The 17,576-nt window shown below is 51.1% G+C and overlaps 2 protein-coding genes across 11 annotated transcripts in view; both read left to right on the top strand.

Annotated features, from left to right (window-relative positions):
• Positions 1 to 11,594, top strand: part of CHD2 (chromodomain helicase DNA binding protein 2) — a 70,005-nt gene extending 58,411 nt beyond the window's left edge. For 9 of the 10 annotated variants that reach the window (XM_030496668.1, XM_030496673.1, XM_030496670.1 and 6 more), the window contains 12 exons: positions 746 to 885; positions 1,570 to 1,708; positions 1,849 to 1,999; positions 2,818 to 2,940; positions 3,246 to 3,374; positions 4,031 to 4,171; positions 5,325 to 5,459; positions 5,854 to 6,032; positions 6,409 to 6,508; positions 7,049 to 7,265; positions 7,433 to 7,682; positions 7,797 to 11,594. In XM_030496668.1, the coding sequence (XP_030352528.1) occupies positions 746 to 885; positions 1,570 to 1,708; positions 1,849 to 1,999; positions 2,818 to 2,940; positions 3,246 to 3,374; positions 4,031 to 4,171; positions 5,325 to 5,459; positions 5,854 to 6,032; positions 6,409 to 6,508; positions 7,049 to 7,265; positions 7,433 to 7,682; positions 7,797 to 8,130 (2,038 nt within the window). In that variant the 3' untranslated portion in view covers positions 8,131 to 11,594. The remainder of the gene's footprint in view (positions 1 to 745; positions 886 to 1,569; positions 1,709 to 1,848; positions 2,000 to 2,817; positions 2,941 to 3,245; positions 3,375 to 4,030; positions 4,172 to 5,324; positions 5,460 to 5,853; positions 6,033 to 6,408; positions 6,509 to 7,048; positions 7,266 to 7,432; positions 7,683 to 7,796) is intronic. The other variant, XR_003993022.1, reaches the window with a different exon arrangement.
• A 279-nt stretch (positions 11,595 to 11,873) lies between these two features.
• LOC115613038 lies at positions 11,874 to 17,056 on the top strand. Its single transcript, XM_030498054.1, has 4 exons — positions 11,874 to 11,929; positions 13,109 to 13,495; positions 13,735 to 13,850; positions 16,006 to 17,056. The coding sequence occupies exons 1-4, from the start codon at positions 11,874 to 11,876 to the stop codon at positions 16,254 to 16,256; spliced, it is 810 nt and encodes a 269-aa protein (XP_030353914.1). The 3' UTR covers positions 16,257 to 17,056.
• The last annotated feature ends 520 nt before the right edge of the window (positions 17,057 to 17,576 follow it).

The raw sequence follows: 17,576 nt of genomic DNA, 5'->3' as shown, positions 1-17,576 counted from the left end.
CTCTGCCTAGAAAGGAGAGGGAGCAGCTGTCTGAACAGCAAATGCTGCCCAAAACACTTGCCAAGCTTTTGCCATGCATCTTAGTTTCAAGACTGAATTTGGAGCATCTTTCTTTCGCTGCCATATCCCTCTTGAAGGGAGGTGAGGAGAGGCTCCTTGAGCAAGGGTCTGCAGAGCCCTGCCCGAGTGCTGTGATCCATCCTAAGTGAGGAAGGAAGGGAGATGAGCATGTGTGCTGGCTCTGGAAGGCTGTAGCCCTTGCTGAGGTCTCAGACCTGAGGCAGGGATCCCTGCATGTATTGTATGAGAAATGAGTGGGTTTTCAGCTGGTTGTACTCTCCTGTTGTGAAACACAAGGCTTGGTGTATGGGCCTTGCTGTCACTAACTTCAGCCAGGCAAAAGGGGCAGCAGATGGCAGCTTTTGACCATCAAAGAGAGTTAGTATGGAACTGGGAAAGCTGAAGGAACACTAGAGAGTCACAGAGGGTGCCTGTTGTGCCCAAGATAGACAGTTCTCACCTTTGCTTGAATACTAGAAAATCCAAAGGATTGGATCAGCCATACCACATGTGCTCTGTACTGATAGACCTAAAAAACAGACTAAAACTGTGGTGTTTCCTGCACCACCTTGACTTATGCAGGTTTCACAGCATTGGCTACTGAAAGCTATGAAGCAATTGCTCAGGAAGTGGCAGGGAGGTGATATGCTCTATCAAATACAAACCTTTTTTCCCCCTTTTCCAGGCTGGAGTGTATTGCCCGGGATGCTGAGCTGGTGGATAAGTCTGTGGCTGACCTGAAACGGTTAGGAGAACTCATCCACAATAGCTGTGTGTCAGCAATGCAAGAATATGAGGAACAACTGAAAGAAAACCCAGGTGAAGGTAGGCAGGAGGGTTGTGTGCTGCTGTTAGGCTGGTTTGGGGGGAGTTGCATGGAGCTGGGGAGAAAACCATTCCCTTGCTGGGCAGGGAGGCATGTCACAGTGTGACTTAAAAGTGAAGAGCAAGCACACATCTCCATCCCACCAATGGAGAGAAGCCCCTGAGTCTTCTGCTCAGCCTGGAAAGCTGTATTTGGGTCTGTTGGCTTCTGCTGAACATGAGTTTTTTAGGGAGAGGCTGAAGTAATCAGCTTAATGCTGGCCCACAAGGCAAAGCAGATGATGTTTTAACTGCTGCTAGACTGTGTCCTCCATGGTAAAGCTGGATCCACAATTAGCACTTCCCAGAGTTGGCATCATCGACCACTCTATGTATGGCTGTTCTGTGCTGTTGATTTGGAGATACAGGAGTCTGGGCTGGATTTCCTGCTGGGTCTCTGCCTGCTGCAGCTGAACAAAAGTACTGAAGCAACAGCTTCAGCTTACTTAGATGTGTTTTTGAGATGACACTGGAGGTGTTTGGATTGCAGATGTAAGGGAGTTAGCAAAAGAAAACTTGTATTTTGGGCCTGCATTAGTGGACACCGTATGTTTAAAGAGGTTGAGGGCAAGGTCTTATCTGTGTGTGCCTAGACTCTTCTTCCTGTAAGAGTTCTCTCAGTTGCTGTGTTCTGTTGTTTGGCAGGGAAAGGACCTGGGAAAAGAAGGGGTCCTACTATCAAGATCTCTGGTGTCCAAGTCAATGTGAAATCCATCATCCAGCATGAAGAGGAGTTTGAAATGCTGCATAAATCCATTCCTACGGACCCAGAGGAAAGGAAGAAGTGAGTCTGGCTAAGCTGGCAATGCAGAAAGAGGCTCAGGGAATTTGAACTTTGTAGTGGGAAGAGGCAAGAGCCGAGCTCTGTGGATTTGCTTTATCCTCCAGAGCATTAGAAGCAGCTCATGTTTGCAATGCTTTCAGGTACCGCCTGACGTGCCGGGTCAAAGCTGCCCATTTTGATGTCGACTGGGGAGTGGAGGAGGATTCTAGGTTGTTGGTGGGAATTTACGAGCATGGCTATGGAAACTGGGAGCTGATTAAAACAGATCCGGAACTGAAGCTATCTGATAAGGTGGGTGGCTTTGCTTGTTGCTTGCATTGGGTCCGTTGTTCATAGAGAACATATTTGATTTACTCCAGAAAACAGATTTGTTTCTGTTTGTAACCCCTCAAAAAATAATGATTAATAATAATGAGGAAAACAGTGACCTCCACGGAATGTTGCTTGGTGGAAAGCAGAGCTGTGTTATTTGGTGGGCAGTAAAACAGCAAAGATCAGACTGTGGCTGGGAGCCTTTCTCCATGGAGTTCAGAAAGGCATTTTGCAATGGAAACCATTGCCTGAGACGTGCCACCCAGTTTCCAGTGAAGCATGAGGGTAACCTGGTTGGCAGCCTGAGACAGTTTGTCCACAGAGTGGCACCTTGCAGCTTTGTTTTCTGCATCTATATCATTGCTGTAGCAATGTCTCTGGTTACCAGAGGGGACCAGCCTGCTGTGACAAGGCTGCCACAAACAAATCTGATGTGTCAAGGAGATTGGACTCAGTTTTGCAACCCAAATATAGTTTGCAAAGGTGTTGGGTTTTTTTCTTCCTTTGCACACTTACAAGAAAGATCATAGAGAACCTAGAGAGCTGCTTTTGGCTCCTCTCACTTCTGCAGAAGGCCAAGGGAGGGATGCTGGCTTGCTTGCTGGGAGCTTTGCTTTTGGCTAGACAGGGAGAAGTTGTGTGAGAGGTGGAAGAAATGCTTGAACCTTCTCATTCTCCCAGAAGGTGCAGCATCTCCGACCCTTTGCTGGGCCTGGAAGGAGTGCTGCTAGTGTGTATCTCTTGTCCAGGTTTGCTAAGTGCATTTGGCTATATACTTCTTTTCTTCTTTATCAAAGATCCTACCTGTTGAGACAGATAAGAAACCTCAGGGAAAACAGCTCCAGACCCGAGTTGATTATCTACTGAAACTGCTCAAGAAAGATCTGGACAAGAAAGAAAACATGAAAGATGGGGAAGAGGTGAGATGTGGCTGCTTGATTCTGGGGATTTCAGGATGACTGGGTGGCTGGTGGGGGGAGACAGCCTGTGTGCCCAGGTCACTGAGCATCATTTCTGTGAGAGAATATGGACTTGTCTGTTACCTGACTGCACTGTAATGCTGAAACAAGAACTATTACGTTTAACTGAAGGACTTGGGCTCATCAGGCTTCCTGCTGCCCTGCAGGTCCTGCAGCTCTTTGTAAGGTGTTCAGGAGATGGGGTATGTCCCCAGGAAGTAGCTGTAGCCATTTGCTTGCCCTGACTCGTTCTGTGTTTTCACCAGGGCAAGCTAAAGAAGAGGAAACCACGAGTAAAGAAAGAGAACAAGGCTCCCAAAGTCAAAGATGAGCATGGGAATGAACTCCTCTCTCCTCGGCACTCAGACAACCAGTCAGAGGAAGGTGAAGTCAAGGTGAGTCAGCTTGGTGCATCGTGGTTTTTCCAGGTTTCCTTGAGGTGTGTTGTTCTTGCAGGAGACTGGCAAACACAAAAACACATTGACAGCTGTGGGGGTGAAAGAAGGACCTTTCCCACCCACTCTTTTTAGTGCTTTGTTTTGGAGGATCCTAGAATGGATCCATGTCTTGACTTGGAGGAAAGGTTGTCTCAGGACAAAGCCTGTTGCCCTTATAAAGGAGAGAAAGAAGAATTGTTTTCCTCTCCTTTTCAGTACATAAGCCAGTGGTGAAGCTGGAGTTCACCAAGGTCGTGCTGTTGCTTAGAAAACCTTCTGTCTTCGAGTGGCTTGGCTTGTAGTCTGAGACTTTTTGTTCCTGTGCTGATCAGTATCTACCTTAGGGGCTGAGTGTTCTTGAGCAGAGCTGGCAGAGGGAAGCAGTGCTTATCTACAGTGTGCCAGCTAGTCACAGATTTGGGCTTGTTATTTTGTATATCCTTTAGTCAAGGGTTGGGTGGATTGCAGCTGGTTCAGCAGGGCTTGCTGTCTGGCTAAAGAGGTGTGAGGGCAAATTTGGATGGACCTCAAAACTTGCCTGTTTCAAGGGTGTAAGTCTGATGGAAGAAACTCTATGTGAGGAGAGGGACTCCAACTTTGTGCTGATTTTGTAGGAGGATGGCTTGGAAAACTGCCCAGTGAAAAAGAAACAGAAGAAAAAAGAGAACAAAGAGAACAAGGAAAAACAGACAACCACCAAGAAGGAAAAGGAAAGCGATAAAGAGAAAAAGAAGACAAAAGACAAGAAAGAGAAGGTATGTGGTCCTCTGGGGAGCGGTTTAAGAGCTAGGAAGGTTTCTGAGCAGAAGTGCAAGCTATCAGCCTTATGATTCATTAAAGGACCTGTGTGAAGAGGCATCAATGAAGCACTGAGGGGTGAGGCATTATCTCTTTTGCAGTCCTCCTGAATTCTTAGTGTGAAGAATTGCAATAACAAGTAGAAAAGGGGAATATATGCTAAAGCCTGATGGAATCTGAGCAAAAAGGAAGAGATTTTGTCAGACTGCTTTTCAAGTGCAGCAGTCCCTGTGAGAGCAATATGGCCAAATAGCTGACGTTAAGGAAGAAAGGGGGAAGAGCCTGGAGCACTCACATCAAAGTTCTGTTCAGCTGTGATTTATCACAGGGTTGGCTGCTCCTTGTCTATATTCCCTTTGAATCTAAGCTCACCCCAAATATCCCAACTGTCCACACCATCAAGACTGTAAGTTGTCCTTGTCGCTGTTCAGCACTCACCAGAATGAGTGTTTCAACATCAGTGGTATGTTGTGGACTAAAATGTCCTTTGAATTTTGGGTCCAAGTGCCCTGAGGCTGGGTTCAAATTGGAAGGGGGGTAAAAGCTTCTGTAATAATGACCTGAAGTACCTGTCCAAGGAACAGGTATGTTCTGGCTGCCCAGTGTGTTTTGGCACAGAGGTCCTAAGTGCAAAGCAAGAAGTTTGGTTGCATATATAGGGGAAAGTTTGCTTTCCAGAGATTTTTGCTATGATCAAAGTTTACTCTAACAGGCCATGATATTTGAGGCTGCTTTCCAGAGGGTCTGAGGACTAGGAACATCACATGAAGCTGAAGATCCTCATAGACATGAGACTACTCTGAGCTCTGTGCTTTGCAAGGGCTGTATATTCTTTAGCTTAAGCTCTCTTCCAAGTCTTCAACGTTGGTTTTCTCTTCATGAGTATCAATATCGTATTCATGTCCAAAATGTTGTCTCTGACTTGTCTCTGCTCCCACAGGGATGATGTAAAGCTAAATAGAGGCATTGCAGCTAAACAGTTGGAGATTTTGGGAGGAAAGTTGTAGGAACAGTGCCCGGAGTTTAACCACAGCCAGTAACAATAGTGCAGAGGTTGTTAGTTGGATCGCTTGGGATCTGGCTCCTCATGTGATGTGTGTTCTTGTAAAGCCTAAAGGTGGTGAAGCCAAATCTGGAAATAAAGGGAAGAGATCGCAAGGTCCTGTCCACATTACTGCAGGGAGTGAACCGATTCCCATCGGGGAAGAGGAAGATGATGATCTGGACCAAGAAACATTCAGCATAGTGAGTATTTTCCTTGGGAGATGGGAGGGCAGTGGCAGAGCCCAGCGAGGCAGCTAGGGTTTGCTCCCCTGTTATCCAAGGATGTGTTTTAGGTGTCAGGGGGTGAGGCCCGTCCTAGTGCCCCACAGTGATGTCCTCTGCTGATGTGAGAGCATGTGGAACCTTGTGCAAGAGTTGTCCACCAGCCTCCTCTGTGCCTACCAGTGGCTGCTGTAAATGGCACTTCCTTTCCAACCCAACCCATTCTGTGGTTCTGATTGCTCCTTGCCTGATGGTCAGATAAAGCTAAAACCTCGTGCTAATGAACTTCTTCCTGCTCTGTCTGATTAACAAGGAAGCAACGTAAAGCCTTGTGCCACAGGAATCACTTTCTGCTCTCTCTTGCTTTTTCAAGTGCAAGGAAAGGATGAGACCAGTGAAAAAAGCACTGAAGCAACTCGATAAGCCCGATAAGGGACTGACGGTGCAAGAACAGCTGGAGCACACCCGCAGCTGCCTCCTAAAAATTGGGGACCGCATCTCTGAGTGCCTTAAAGCCTACACTGACCAGGACCATATCAAGTTATGGAGAAGGTGAGGGGTCATTTTGTTTTCTTGTTTGGCTGGTCTGTGATATTTTAAAAGGGTCCTCAGAGGCTGCTGGGTTTTTTGTGTGAATAAGTTTGCCATTTGCCTCTTAATGAACCTGTGCAATCTTGTATTCTCTGGCCCACTCAATCCATGGCCTTTCTCTTTGTGCTGGTTTCAGAGCTACTTTAGATGGTAACCCAGTGCAAACCTCTTTATTTTGCTCTGAAGAATGTGGTTCCAACTCTCCTGCTCATCCTGTCCTGAGCTGGGTTGAGACTGTTTTCCATAGAGAGCAGAGCTGGTTTAATGTGGGTTTGAAAGCAGTTGGCAGTTAAACTGCTGATGTAGCAATTAACAGAAGATGTTCATGTCCTCTTAGGAACCTGTGGATATTTGTGTCAAAATTCACAGAATTTGATGCCAGAAAACTGCACAAACTCTACAAGATGGCTCATAAGAAAAGATCACAAGAAGAGGAGGTGAGATCCAAAGTGCATTCCCTTTGGTTGCTTCCCTTAAAAGTTGTCACGCTTGAAGTTGAATGACTTGAAAGAAATGACTTGAAAAGTCATTCCTTTCATGGGTTTGCTTTATTGTTATTGGCAGTCTGTGATTTTCTTAACATCTCAACAGTCTGGTTGCGTTTGCCACCTCTTGTGTGGCATTTCTGCCTTCACCTAACAGCGCTGGGCACTTTGTTCTGGCTGTTCTGACCAAGAGAAATCACTACTTGCTGTGGCACGTTGGGTTGACCTTCAGAGTGAACAGCCTGGGGGCACTGCCCTGTAGAGACAGGATGTAGAAGCAGAGCTGTGTGGGGCTACATTGTCCCTGTCCTCCACCACATTTGTGCCATTGCCATTTATACCATGCTTGGGCACATCCGCTTCTCCAAATGCTCAAAGAGGTGGGAGGCCCACAGAACATTCCAGAGCCTGGCAGACAAGGCCATCGCTCACATAGTCTGAATCTTCTGGTGGAGGAGCAGTGGAGCTGTAACCTTCTCTTCCACCTTGCAGGAGCAGAAGAAGAAGGAGGACATGTCCAGCATGAAGAAGCCGTTCCGCCCAGAGCCTTCAGGCTCCAGCCGCGACTCTGTGATGTCCCAGTCTCACGTGCCTCACAATCCCCATTCCCAGAAAATCCACCTGCCCCCTTCCCATGCCCAGCAGCAGATGCACGGCCACCCGCGGGACAACTATGGCCATCCAAACAAGAGACATTTCAGCAACACGGGTGAGTGCTGCAAGCCAGGAGAAACCATCCCTTGTAACCTAATGGCCGTTTGCTCTGGGACGCAAATCCTTCTGGGACCCGTGACTGGTCAGGTTATCATGTCTTTGAGAATTCAGCACATTAAACTAGAGCATGGAAGACACTTAGTGGTGCTTTCCTCATTGCAGACCGAGGAGAATGGCAGAGGGATCGGAAGTTCAACTACGGTGGCAACAGCAACCAGATGTGGGGCGGGGAGCGGCACCACCAGTACGAGCAGCACTGGTACAAGGACCACCACTACGGGGATCGGCGGTCTCGGGGGGAGCCCCACCGCAGCTCTGGCAGCTACAGACCCAACAACCTCTCCCGCAAGAGGCCGTATGAACAGTACAACAGTGACCGAGACCACCGAGGCCACCGGGATTATTACGACAGGTAGTTACTCCCTTTCCTCTGGGAAAGGCTGGGAGGGATCCACAGGGAAGCACTGTGATGGCCGGGCTTTCCTTAGGGAACTGCTCTCCATCCGTCTCCGTTCTCTTTCTGCAGGCATCACCACGATTCCAAGCGTCGGCGATCTGATGAGTTCAGGCCTCAGAACTACCACCAGCAGGATTTCAGACGGATGTCTGACCACAGGCCACCCATGGGATACCATGGCCAAGGACCTTCGGACCACTACCGGTCCTTCCACACAGACAAATCGGGAGATTACAAACAGCCTCTCCCTCCACCTCACGCTGGAGTGTCGGACCCTCGCTCACCCCCCTCTCAGAAATCCCCCCTCGATCCCAAGTCTCCTCTGGATCACAGGTCACCTCTGGATAGGTCATTAGAACAGAAGACCAATCCAGATTATAACTGGAACATTCGGAAAACATAAAGTGACTGAGAGGGAGAAAGCAGACATCTGAAATACTTGGTTTGATGCAACAACGGCTGCTTTCTCCAAGACAACAACCAGAAACTTTGAACATGCTGCTATCATCTTCCTGGGTCAGGGAGGAAATTTGGGGGATTAGGTAGAGGAAGATTTTTTTTTCCCCTCGTTTTTTCCCTCATTTTTCCCCTCATTTTCCCCCTCTTTCTTTGTTCCGGTTCAGATTCCCATTTCCTTTCCTCTCTTTTGTGACTGAACGTTGAAACGAGCCTTGCTGCCTCATTCCTTGTTTTGGTTTTGTTCTCCCCAGTCCAGTGGACCCAAGGGAATCGTCCCCTGTCAGTGTTCAACTCTCACTTTCCTTTCCCCTCTTTCACTGTCGAACATCGGAACCAGCCTTTGCTGCCTCATTCATGTTTGGTTTTGTTTTCCCCAGTCCGATGGACCCAAGGGATTTTTCCCCAGCCAGTGTTTTCCCAAACCAAGAAGGCAGATCGATGCTGCTTAAGGACTATGCTTGTGTTACCTGACAGATGCTGCTTTGGGATTGGGGACAAACTGGCTGGGATGGGCTTTGTGTGAAACCAGCATAGGGCAGTGGGAGGGTATATTCAAGAAGGGACAGGAGAGTCCCTCAGCAGCCAAACTTGGTTGAACGAGGGACTTGGTGTCCCTGCAGAGTGACTCCAAAGGAGTTGGAGCCGTGCTGGTGACAATCCATAGCTTTCCTGGCCATATTATCATTTCCATGTCCCTATCCATTTCAAGAAACTGGCTCTGCTTTGATTGCTGTTGTGTCCCCTGCAACTAAAGAGGTGGGGGTGACCTGCCATCTCCAGGGCTACAACTGGCAAATCGTGACTCCAGGGGGCTTTGGGATATGGGGGGTGGGGGGGGGGAGACTTTCTTAGCAAAGACTTAGTTTACTTCTAACTAGTAGGAAGTAAATCAGGGTGAGAACAGTATTTCCCACTGGGCAGAGCTCAGGAATTCATAACAAAACTCCTCTTCTCTTCTGACATGGGCAGCTGGGATGGTCCAGGTGCTGCAAGGTCAAAAGATGGCTCTGGGCATCCTGAGGCTCCTCATCTCCCTGCCACTGAAGCGCTCCAGGCTTTGGGCAAGGCATTTCTCTGCACTTCTCCAAACAGCCATCAGAAACCTCTGCTGCAACCGAAGGACGAGGGATGGTGGAGCAGAGTTCAGTAGCAAGGCAGTGGGCTGATCACTGTTCAGCAGTCAGCAGTAACTGCTGCACTGAAAGACCTTCTGGCTGTCTAAATTGGGAATGTGCCTGAGCACTTAGCACCTAAGTGAGCAGGGAGAGAACGAGGAATTCAGGACTGGGGCCCTTAAATATCCTTGGAGCAAATGTCTTAAGAGCCCAGCATGGCAGAGAGGAGTCTGCAGCCCAGCTCCCTGCACTTAGAGCAAACACTCCTCCAAGTGTTGGAGCCTCAGTGTCTGGTGCAGGACCGTGTCCAGCCTGGAGGAGATGGGTGTGATGAGAGGGGCTGTGGTGGTGGTGATGTTTCAGGTCCTAGGCCTTTGTAGAGTCACATCCCTGGAGACCACAAAGCTCTCCCAGCAGCCGGGCTGCCCAGAGCATGGTGCATCATCTCCTGGAGCTCAGTATTAAAAGACCAGGCTGTTCCAGACTCCTCTTTTTGGTGGGGGACAGAAGCTCGGCCTCCTGTTAAGGTGCCAGTATCTGACCCTAATAAGCTGTGATGTCCTTTCCCCCGAAGACTGAGGGGAGATGGTGGTCAGGGCTGGCTTCCTGACTCCAGGCAGTGCCTCGGCAGGCACACACAAACCAACACTAATACCCCCATGTCCCATTCCATGCTGTGCATCCCTTGAAACCTGCTGCTGTCGCTCCCTCCCGAGCCCGCTGGTTTAACGGGACACACGGGAAGCGGATTGCTCCCCTTTTTGGTGTTTTTTATTTTGCAACATTTCCACCATCTGCAGGGCAGCTTCGCTTGCTTTTAGGGGCACTGCGCTGCCCTGACACAGTAGTGTTACACTCGTGTTGAGCTGGGCAGGAGGAGCTGAAGGCTTCCCCAGTCCCCCTTTGGAGCTGTGGGGCGAGGGGAGGTGTTGAGATAGCGGCGTTCCTCGCTAAGCTGTGACTGCAGGCGCTTGCTGTGGTATTCAGCAAAGAGGTCCTTTCTTTTCAGAGGTATTAGCTTTTCATGTGAAAACGGAGGAAACCTCAGAGGAGCAAAGAGAGTGGCTCTTTTTGTTCACCAAGCGGTGCTATCGTGATGGAAAGCTCATGCCATACCCTTGTAGCAGAAGGCAGGACTGGCCAGACCAGTGTTACGGTTGGTGCAGGAAAACTTTGAACCCCAGCAAGAGGCATTTTCTGTGTCCAGATGTGGGGGTTTCTGCTTGTCCCAGGTTCGGGGGGTGAGGTTGGTTGGGGTTTTCTTGTTGTGCAACAGCAAAAGCTTTTCCCGTATCCACCAAAGAGCTGTCCCCGCTGTCACCTTAGCCTGATGCTGCAGTCTCACAGTGCTGTTCACTCCCTGTGGGTGGTTCTTTGCTGGGTTTGGCTTTAATCACAGAATTAGAGACTGGTTTGGGTTGGAAGGGACCTTAAAGCTCATCTAGTTCCAACCCCTTGCCTTGGGACACCTTCCACTGGAGCAGGTTGCTCCAAGCCCCTGTGTCCAACCTGGCCTTGAACACTGCCAGGGATGGGGCAGCCACAGCTTCTCTGGGCACCCTGTGCCAGTGAAGATGGAGAACTAGATTTGGGAGAAAGTCCTCTCTGAGCACACACACACACATACATGTGCATTTGATGTCCCCTCAGCACAGGGACCATAACCAGGCGCAGTCACTTGGATGTGAGTGGGATGGAAGGGGACAGGTCCACAGCCATAAACTTCACTGCGGTGTTTGTATCAACATCTGGTACAGCTTTTCTTTGTGAACCAGCTGCGAGATTCCCTCTTGGCAGGAAAAAGTAGCAATTTGCTGGGCTTTTGTTTTATAAACCAAGAGTTTTTCAACCTGACCCCTTTGGAAATGGTGTCAAGTTTGTGTCATTCACACGATGGAAGTCCTGCAGACCGAAACCTGCTGCAGGCACAGGCGATGTGGTACCCAACAGGGGGGATACTGCAACGCTCAAGTCCTTCTGTGAGCAGTTCAAATGACCCCCACGAAAATACTATTGTGCTTTCACCCATTTCCTCCCAACCCCTGCCTCCCCTCCTGGGAGAGAAGGACTCTTACTGTAAAAAAAACACAGACTTTGAAACTTGTTGACTAAAAACAGTAATTAATATTAATTTATATTTGTGGGAAAAAAAGAAAGAAAAACCCCCATGCCACTGTCCTAGTGATTTCTGATGTAAATATGTTGTTTATATAGTATGTATTAAATTTTCCTACATTGTAAAACTGCTGTACTTTTGATTCTTGTATATTAAAAAGTGTTACGGAGATTTTCAGAACAGCGCCAGTGTGGTGAGTTTGGGGGGTTCCTGCTATGTTTCGGGGGTCCACGGTGTGCCTGGGGCTGGTTTGGGATCCCAGGACCCTTCCCTGCAGCCCCGGGCACGCCACAATGGGGGTTTTCAGGGTGCAGGAATAAGCATGTTGTTCTTGGCTGTTCCACATAGTTTCACAGTCTGCGGTGACAGAGATTTGGAAACCCCTTCGGATGGGAATTTCCACATGACTGGGAGAAGCCGTGTGTTTCCTCGTGTTTCCACCACGATTTCGCTGGGATGGTTACCGATGTTTCTGTGTTTAACCAGCCTCTTTCTTTTCTGGATCTCTGGAGGTATGTAAAGATCTTTTTTGACCCTTTCCAGGGGGAATTCCCCTTCCTCCAAAGTGCTGCTCCTGCTGCATGCGTGGAGCTTTCCGTTCTGTCCCCAGCCCCGGCAGGACGTGCGTCTATCTGGGTGGGATGCGATAGCATCCTGCAGGCTGCTTTGGTTCTGTCTTTCCCCTCCACCCATCCCCGCTGAGGCCCACATGGCAAGATGTGGTGCAGGGCTTGAAGCCATTTCTCCCCCGTTACAAAAGCTCATTGTAAAAAGCACTTTTCACACCTGTAGCCACTGGGTCCGGCCTTTCCCAGCCCCTCTGCAGCTGAGCCAAGTTTCAGCCAACAGTGGAATGTCGCAGCTGAGTTATATACCCCTGAAAAATGGACTTCCTAATGGAAAGAGGTCCTGGTTGTTGCTGTGGAGCTGCAGCAGGGAGAGGTGTTTGGCTGGAGGGATGCACAGGGAGGACGGGAGCTGGTCCGGGTGTCCCTGCCCGCAGCACAGCGGGTGGATCTCCCTGAGGAGGCAGGTGATGTGTGCCATCCAGATCTGGCCCTTTCCATCCCCAGGGTACCCGCAGCGAAGCTGGAGGAGCAGGAGCCGAGGAGCAGGGGCAGGTGAGGATGTGGGCTCTGCCCCACACAGCTCAGCCCAGCCCCACGCTGCAAAGAGCTGAACCCGAGACCTGGTCACGGGTGGGGAAACGACCCCTCGGTGCGGTGCAGCTTCCCCTTCTCCCTGCCGGGCAGGTCCGCTCGGTCCCACAGCAGCGCCTCCTGCACAGGCACAGGGTGCAGCAGCGCTGTGGCCATCCCGGTGCTGGGCAGGGCCGGGCTGTGTCCCTGTTGCGCAGGTTGGAGCCATTGCCCACTGGTTGTAGCGCGCAGGGAGCAGGACCCAGCCCTGCCGCACACCCTGTGAGGGGACGGGGCGGCCCAGGAGCCCCAACCCTCGCTTTAGGCTGTGTGCGAGGGCGCCTGGGGCGCCGTTTTGAGACCCCGGTTCTGCAGCTGATCCCAGACACCCCGTGTGAGGAGCGGCCGGTGGCCGCCGTGTCCCTGCTCACCCCGAGCGCTCGCATGGGAAGCCCAGAGCCAGCAGCAAAGCTCCCTGTGCCGGGGGGTCAGTGTCCCGCGGGCCGCAGCATCGCTCCCACAATCCCGCTGCCTGCCGTCTCCCTGCCTCAGTTTCCCCTCACTCTACGACGGACCCTTTGCTCCAAACCCCTTCATTCTGGGGGCACCCGAAGCGCTGCGCGCAGCCCCAGGGCACAGAGGCGGGGAGGGCGCGCTGGGCGCTGAGACCCCGGTGCGGTGGATGAAGCCCCTCTCCCAAACCCCTCCCCCGAGCTGCGGGACACGGGGCAGCACCAACAGAGCCCTTCCCGCACCCGCCCTGCGCGGGGACACCCGCACCCGACCCCTTCCCACAACGGGGTACGGGGGGTCCGGGTTCGTCCCGCCCCGCTCCCGCCCAGGGCAGCGCGTTCCTCCGCCCTTTCCCGGGAGGCTCCGGCGGGAGGAGGAGGCGCAGCGAGAGGATGCGGACATTGGAAGGCAGCGGGATGATGGATGGTGTGGGCTGGTTTGCGATGGGAGGGGAAAGAGAGGAGGAGGAGAAGGAGAAAAAGTAAAAGTCTGCTGAGGACGCCGGTTCCTGCATCTCCCCCCGGAGCCATGTGAGGCTTTATTTGACTTTTTCCCCCTAAATCTGTTTATTATTGATTTATTTTACTTTTTAATTTTTTTATTTTTCTCTTTTCCTCTCTTCCTTTCTCTCTTATTTTTTTTTTGTTTTCCAACTCTTCTTCCAGGGAGAGGATAGTGGTTAAAGCTCGAGCTGGATGGATGGGTATGGGGAGAGGGGCAGGATCCACAGCCCTGGGACTTTTCCAAATCCTCCTTGTCTTTCTCTGCATCTTCCCTTCAGGTAAGGAACAGCCTCTTTATTCCGCAGCGTTTCCCCCGTGGTTCTCCAGCCCTTGGACAGCCGCCTCCGGCCCCTGTCTCGGGGCCTCTTTCTCTTCCCTCTCTGCAGCGCTTTGCCACATGTTTCAAACGAGCGAGCGGGGCTCAGGTTCGGTGTGTTCCCCCCCCCCCCCGCGCTTCCCCAATCCCCGTTTTTCCCAAGCAGTCGCGGTGCGGGTTCTTCCTTGACCTCATCCTCTTTGTCTCATCCCACAAGGAAGGAGATGGTCGGAATCAAAGCAGCCCCCGGCGGAGGGTTGTTGTGACAGCGGCGGGCAGGTTCCCTTGGGCTCCCTTCCGGGGTGTGCTCGGTGCTTTGGAAAAGGGGGGGACACCCCATGAACTCCCCATACGCCCCATGTAGTAAAACTTTCCCTTTTTAAATGTAATGTATTAATTCCCATGTTGCCCCTGCTTTCCTTTTGCATAACTGTAGGTGCAGCATCTTAAGCGGAACCTTTCCAGCGCTGCCCTTAGCACTGGGGTGTCCCTCCGCACCCCGCTTCTCCCAGGGGACTTCCCAGCAGCTGGAAGCTGAACCCCGTGTGTGTGTGCGTGTGTTTTCTTCTAGAAGCTCTGGAGCTGCTCCCCTCTGTGTTGCTTAACGCCCTTTTTCGGAGCAGTTGAGTTGCAAAGCGTTGGGGCTGTGAGATTTACAGTGCAAGAAAGAACTTGATAGGAGATGTGGCTGCTGCTTTGTTTGATTCTCCCGTCAGCAGTCAAATAAGGTGCAAAGAACTGGCAGAACGAGGTGATCCGGAGCCCGCGGGAGCCGGGCGCAGGCGGAGACAGTGCTCCCCATGCGCAGAGCTGGGAGTGCACCGGGGGCTGCCATTGAAGGCTTTTTGGGGTGGGAAGATAGGAAAAAGGGGGATTTTTTTTCCCCCCTGGCAAATCCTTTGCCACTGTTCCCTGTGCTTCCTGGAAATTTGGGGGTTCTCAGAAGGTTTCCAGCCCCAAGGAAGCTTCACCCTCTCCAGATAGCCCTGGGTGAGCAGGACCACTGGAGGCTTCCAAGCAGCATCACCCACATGTGAGTGATGAAATGCTTTCCACCCGTTAGTAACCAAGAGGATATTAAACAACATCTCTTAGCAGTGAACACTTTCAAATTAACGGGTCTGGGTAACGTGTGCCCAAGAGTCTTCAGACAATTGGCTTTTGCTTGTGAAATGAATTCCCAGTAATTCTCTTTGCTGAAGGAATTGCAGGAGAACAGAGGAATTGTCAATTTTGCACTGTTTTTCTGAAAGATCATGGTTTGGGTAAATGAAATCCAGGTAAATTGACACATGCTGAAGGGAAATAATGGGCATTCAAAAGGCTGGTAAGTCAGATGAGTGCATATGGTTGAAGACTGAATTGAACAGTATGTAATATCATGTCCTGATGAGGGCAGAGCAGCTGGACAGAGGTTGTGTGATCCCCCAGGCCTCTGATATGTGTTTGGTGACCACAGGATGCTCGCTGGATGCAGGACCAGTGCTTTGCAATGCCCCAATGACAGGAGTGACCTTGGGAGAGTGGGAGCGTGTGTTCTGCATTGGCATCGCTTGTCCTATTGAGTAGTGGGTTTTGCAGGATACCGGCCTGCTGGAGGGAGGCCTGATGTGGGGCTGGACAAACACCTTCCAGTGGGGACTTACAAGTGCAAACTGTTCAGCTTATCTGGGTCTTTGCATTGGTAGAGCTGGGTCCGGACACAGCTCACAGTGATTCACGCAGCACTGAGTTTTGAATGTCAAACCTTAAAAAGACATTAAAATCCCCATTGCGTCTCTCCCCACATTAAGGATAGTCCTTATCACTGCTAATGAATACGTCCTATTCTTCCACACTCGGGTTTTCCGCCAGGAGCATTAATCCAGGGGCTGGATGCTCTTTCCCTTCTTGGCTTAAATTGGGGCAGATCCTGTTGGTTTCTTTGGTTTTGATGCATGAGACTCAAGCTCATGTGAGAGGGTCACATCTGGCGAGCGAGGCCCCATCATGCGGTAGAGCCAATGTCACGAGTTTGGGCTGCGGGAGGGGGACACCCGCGTGTCGCCGGGGGGTAGAGCGGGGGATGTCCCACACGAGGTGTGCAAAGCGTTGACCTCCGCGTGTTGTCCTTCCAGTGACATCCCCATGCAAGATCCTCAAGTGCAACTCTGAGTTCTGGGCGGCCACGTCGGGCTCCCACCACGTGGGCACGGAGGAGGCGCCGGAGTTCTGCACGGCGCTGCGAGCCTACGCGCACTGCACCCGCCGCACCGCCCGCACCTGCAGGGGGGACCTGGCCTACCACTCCGCCGTGCATGGCATAGAGGATCTCATGGTGCAGCACAACTGCTCCAAGGATGGACCCACCTCACGGCCCCACCTCTGAGGGTCAGGAAACGGAGCTTGTCTCAAACACCGCCTGTATTCTATAGTGTGAGAGTCAGGAAACTGAGTTTGTCTGGAACACCGCTTGTATTATTTAGCAAGCAGGTGTGAAAGAACAGGAAACCGAGCTTGTCTCAGACACCACTTGCGTTCAACCATGGGAAGCGTTGCAAGAATAACCACAAGCGAAGCAAAGAACAAGGCTGCTCGCTTTAGATACTGTGTAGACAGGATCACTCCAACCCGTTTGTTCAAGGTTCATAAGCTTCTACAGGACTATGAAAGAGGTGTAGTGGATTTATTGGGTAACTCAAGCCGACTGAGTATGCATGAAAGATGGGGTCAGATAGCGAACACAATGGTGTGAGGGACAACAACCACCCGGAGGACCCTTGCAGAACCCCAAGTGTGGAACTGCATATGTGTTCACTTAAACACATGCATCATCAGAGTAAAGCACCTCTAGGCTTTGTATGCAAGTTATCAATAACACTGTAAAGAATGTGAACATAAAAAGACAGGGCAGCCAGGTCAGAGGGTGAGCTCCCACCACCGGCAATACCCTGGGTGAAGAGGACCAAAAAGATGTCACTGGATCAATGAGTGGTGATCTCTTAACTTCTCATGCCCCCTCCTCTGCCTCTCTCTTTTGTTATCCTCTCCTCTCTTTTTATTGAGTATTGATCAGATCTAAGTAAAGACATGTGGCACATGACTTCCTAATCCAGTTAAAGTAATCACTATTGAGCTACCATGTCTAACATGCCTTGTGTTTTGTATTAATAAATCACAGAACTGGTAGGTTGGTGTTCTTTCACCTTAATTCAGTCTAAGGGTATCACGAACTTGGTGGTTGGTCTCAAGGGGAGGGAGGTCATCCTAAACAACTCCTTTCAGGTCACGGCACATCCGGGCCTAGCCAGGAGCCTCCCACAGCCCCGAAATGCATCGTCTTGCTTTTGGCAGATGTCCTGTCCCACCGTGTCTGGGAGCCAGAGGAGAAGCTGCACCACCTCTAAGGGAGTCAGGGCTCATCCCTTCTGCCATCTGCCAGGCCCTGGAGGCAAGACAGCGCTGCATGCAGGGGCATGTCACCACAGGCTCTGAGTGGTGATACTGCACCCAGCCACAGCTACAGCAGAGCGCCTGGGTCGGGGCTGGAGATAACAGCACAGATCCAGGTTCGGCAGCTGCAGCTGATCCCAGACATCCAGCACAGCACACTGTGCTTCAAACAGAGGAGGAGGATGGTGGGACCTTGGACCCGCCATGGGGCTGCTCACCCCGGCATCACCCTACCCTTCCCTCAGCACTTTGTCCC

The sequence above is a fragment of the Strigops habroptila genome, chromosome 9, assembly GCF_004027225.2.
Source record: "Strigops habroptila isolate Jane chromosome 9, bStrHab1.2.pri, whole genome shotgun sequence".
Taxonomy (NCBI): domain Eukaryota; kingdom Metazoa; phylum Chordata; class Aves; order Psittaciformes; family Psittacidae; genus Strigops; species Strigops habroptila.
The sequence above is the reverse complement of the archived record's forward strand: the minus strand, read 5'-3'. Positions and strand labels throughout refer to the sequence as shown.

What these genes read in the sequence shown, in the direction of transcription:
- LOC115613038 (XM_030498054.1), top strand. Translation starts at nt 11,874, where the DNA reads ATGGTTACCGATGTTTCTGTGTTTAACCAGCCTCTTTCTTTTCTGGAT. An exon ending in TCTTTTCTGGATCTCTGGAG is followed by an intron (nt 11,930 to 13,108) that starts GTATGTAAAGAT and finishes TCCCTGCCTCAG; the next exon opens with TTTCCCCTCACTCTACGACG. An exon ending in AGGCAGCGGGATGATGGATG is followed by an intron (nt 13,496 to 13,734) that starts GTGTGGGCTGGT and finishes CTCTTCTTCCAG; the next exon opens with GGAGAGGATAGTGGTTAAAG.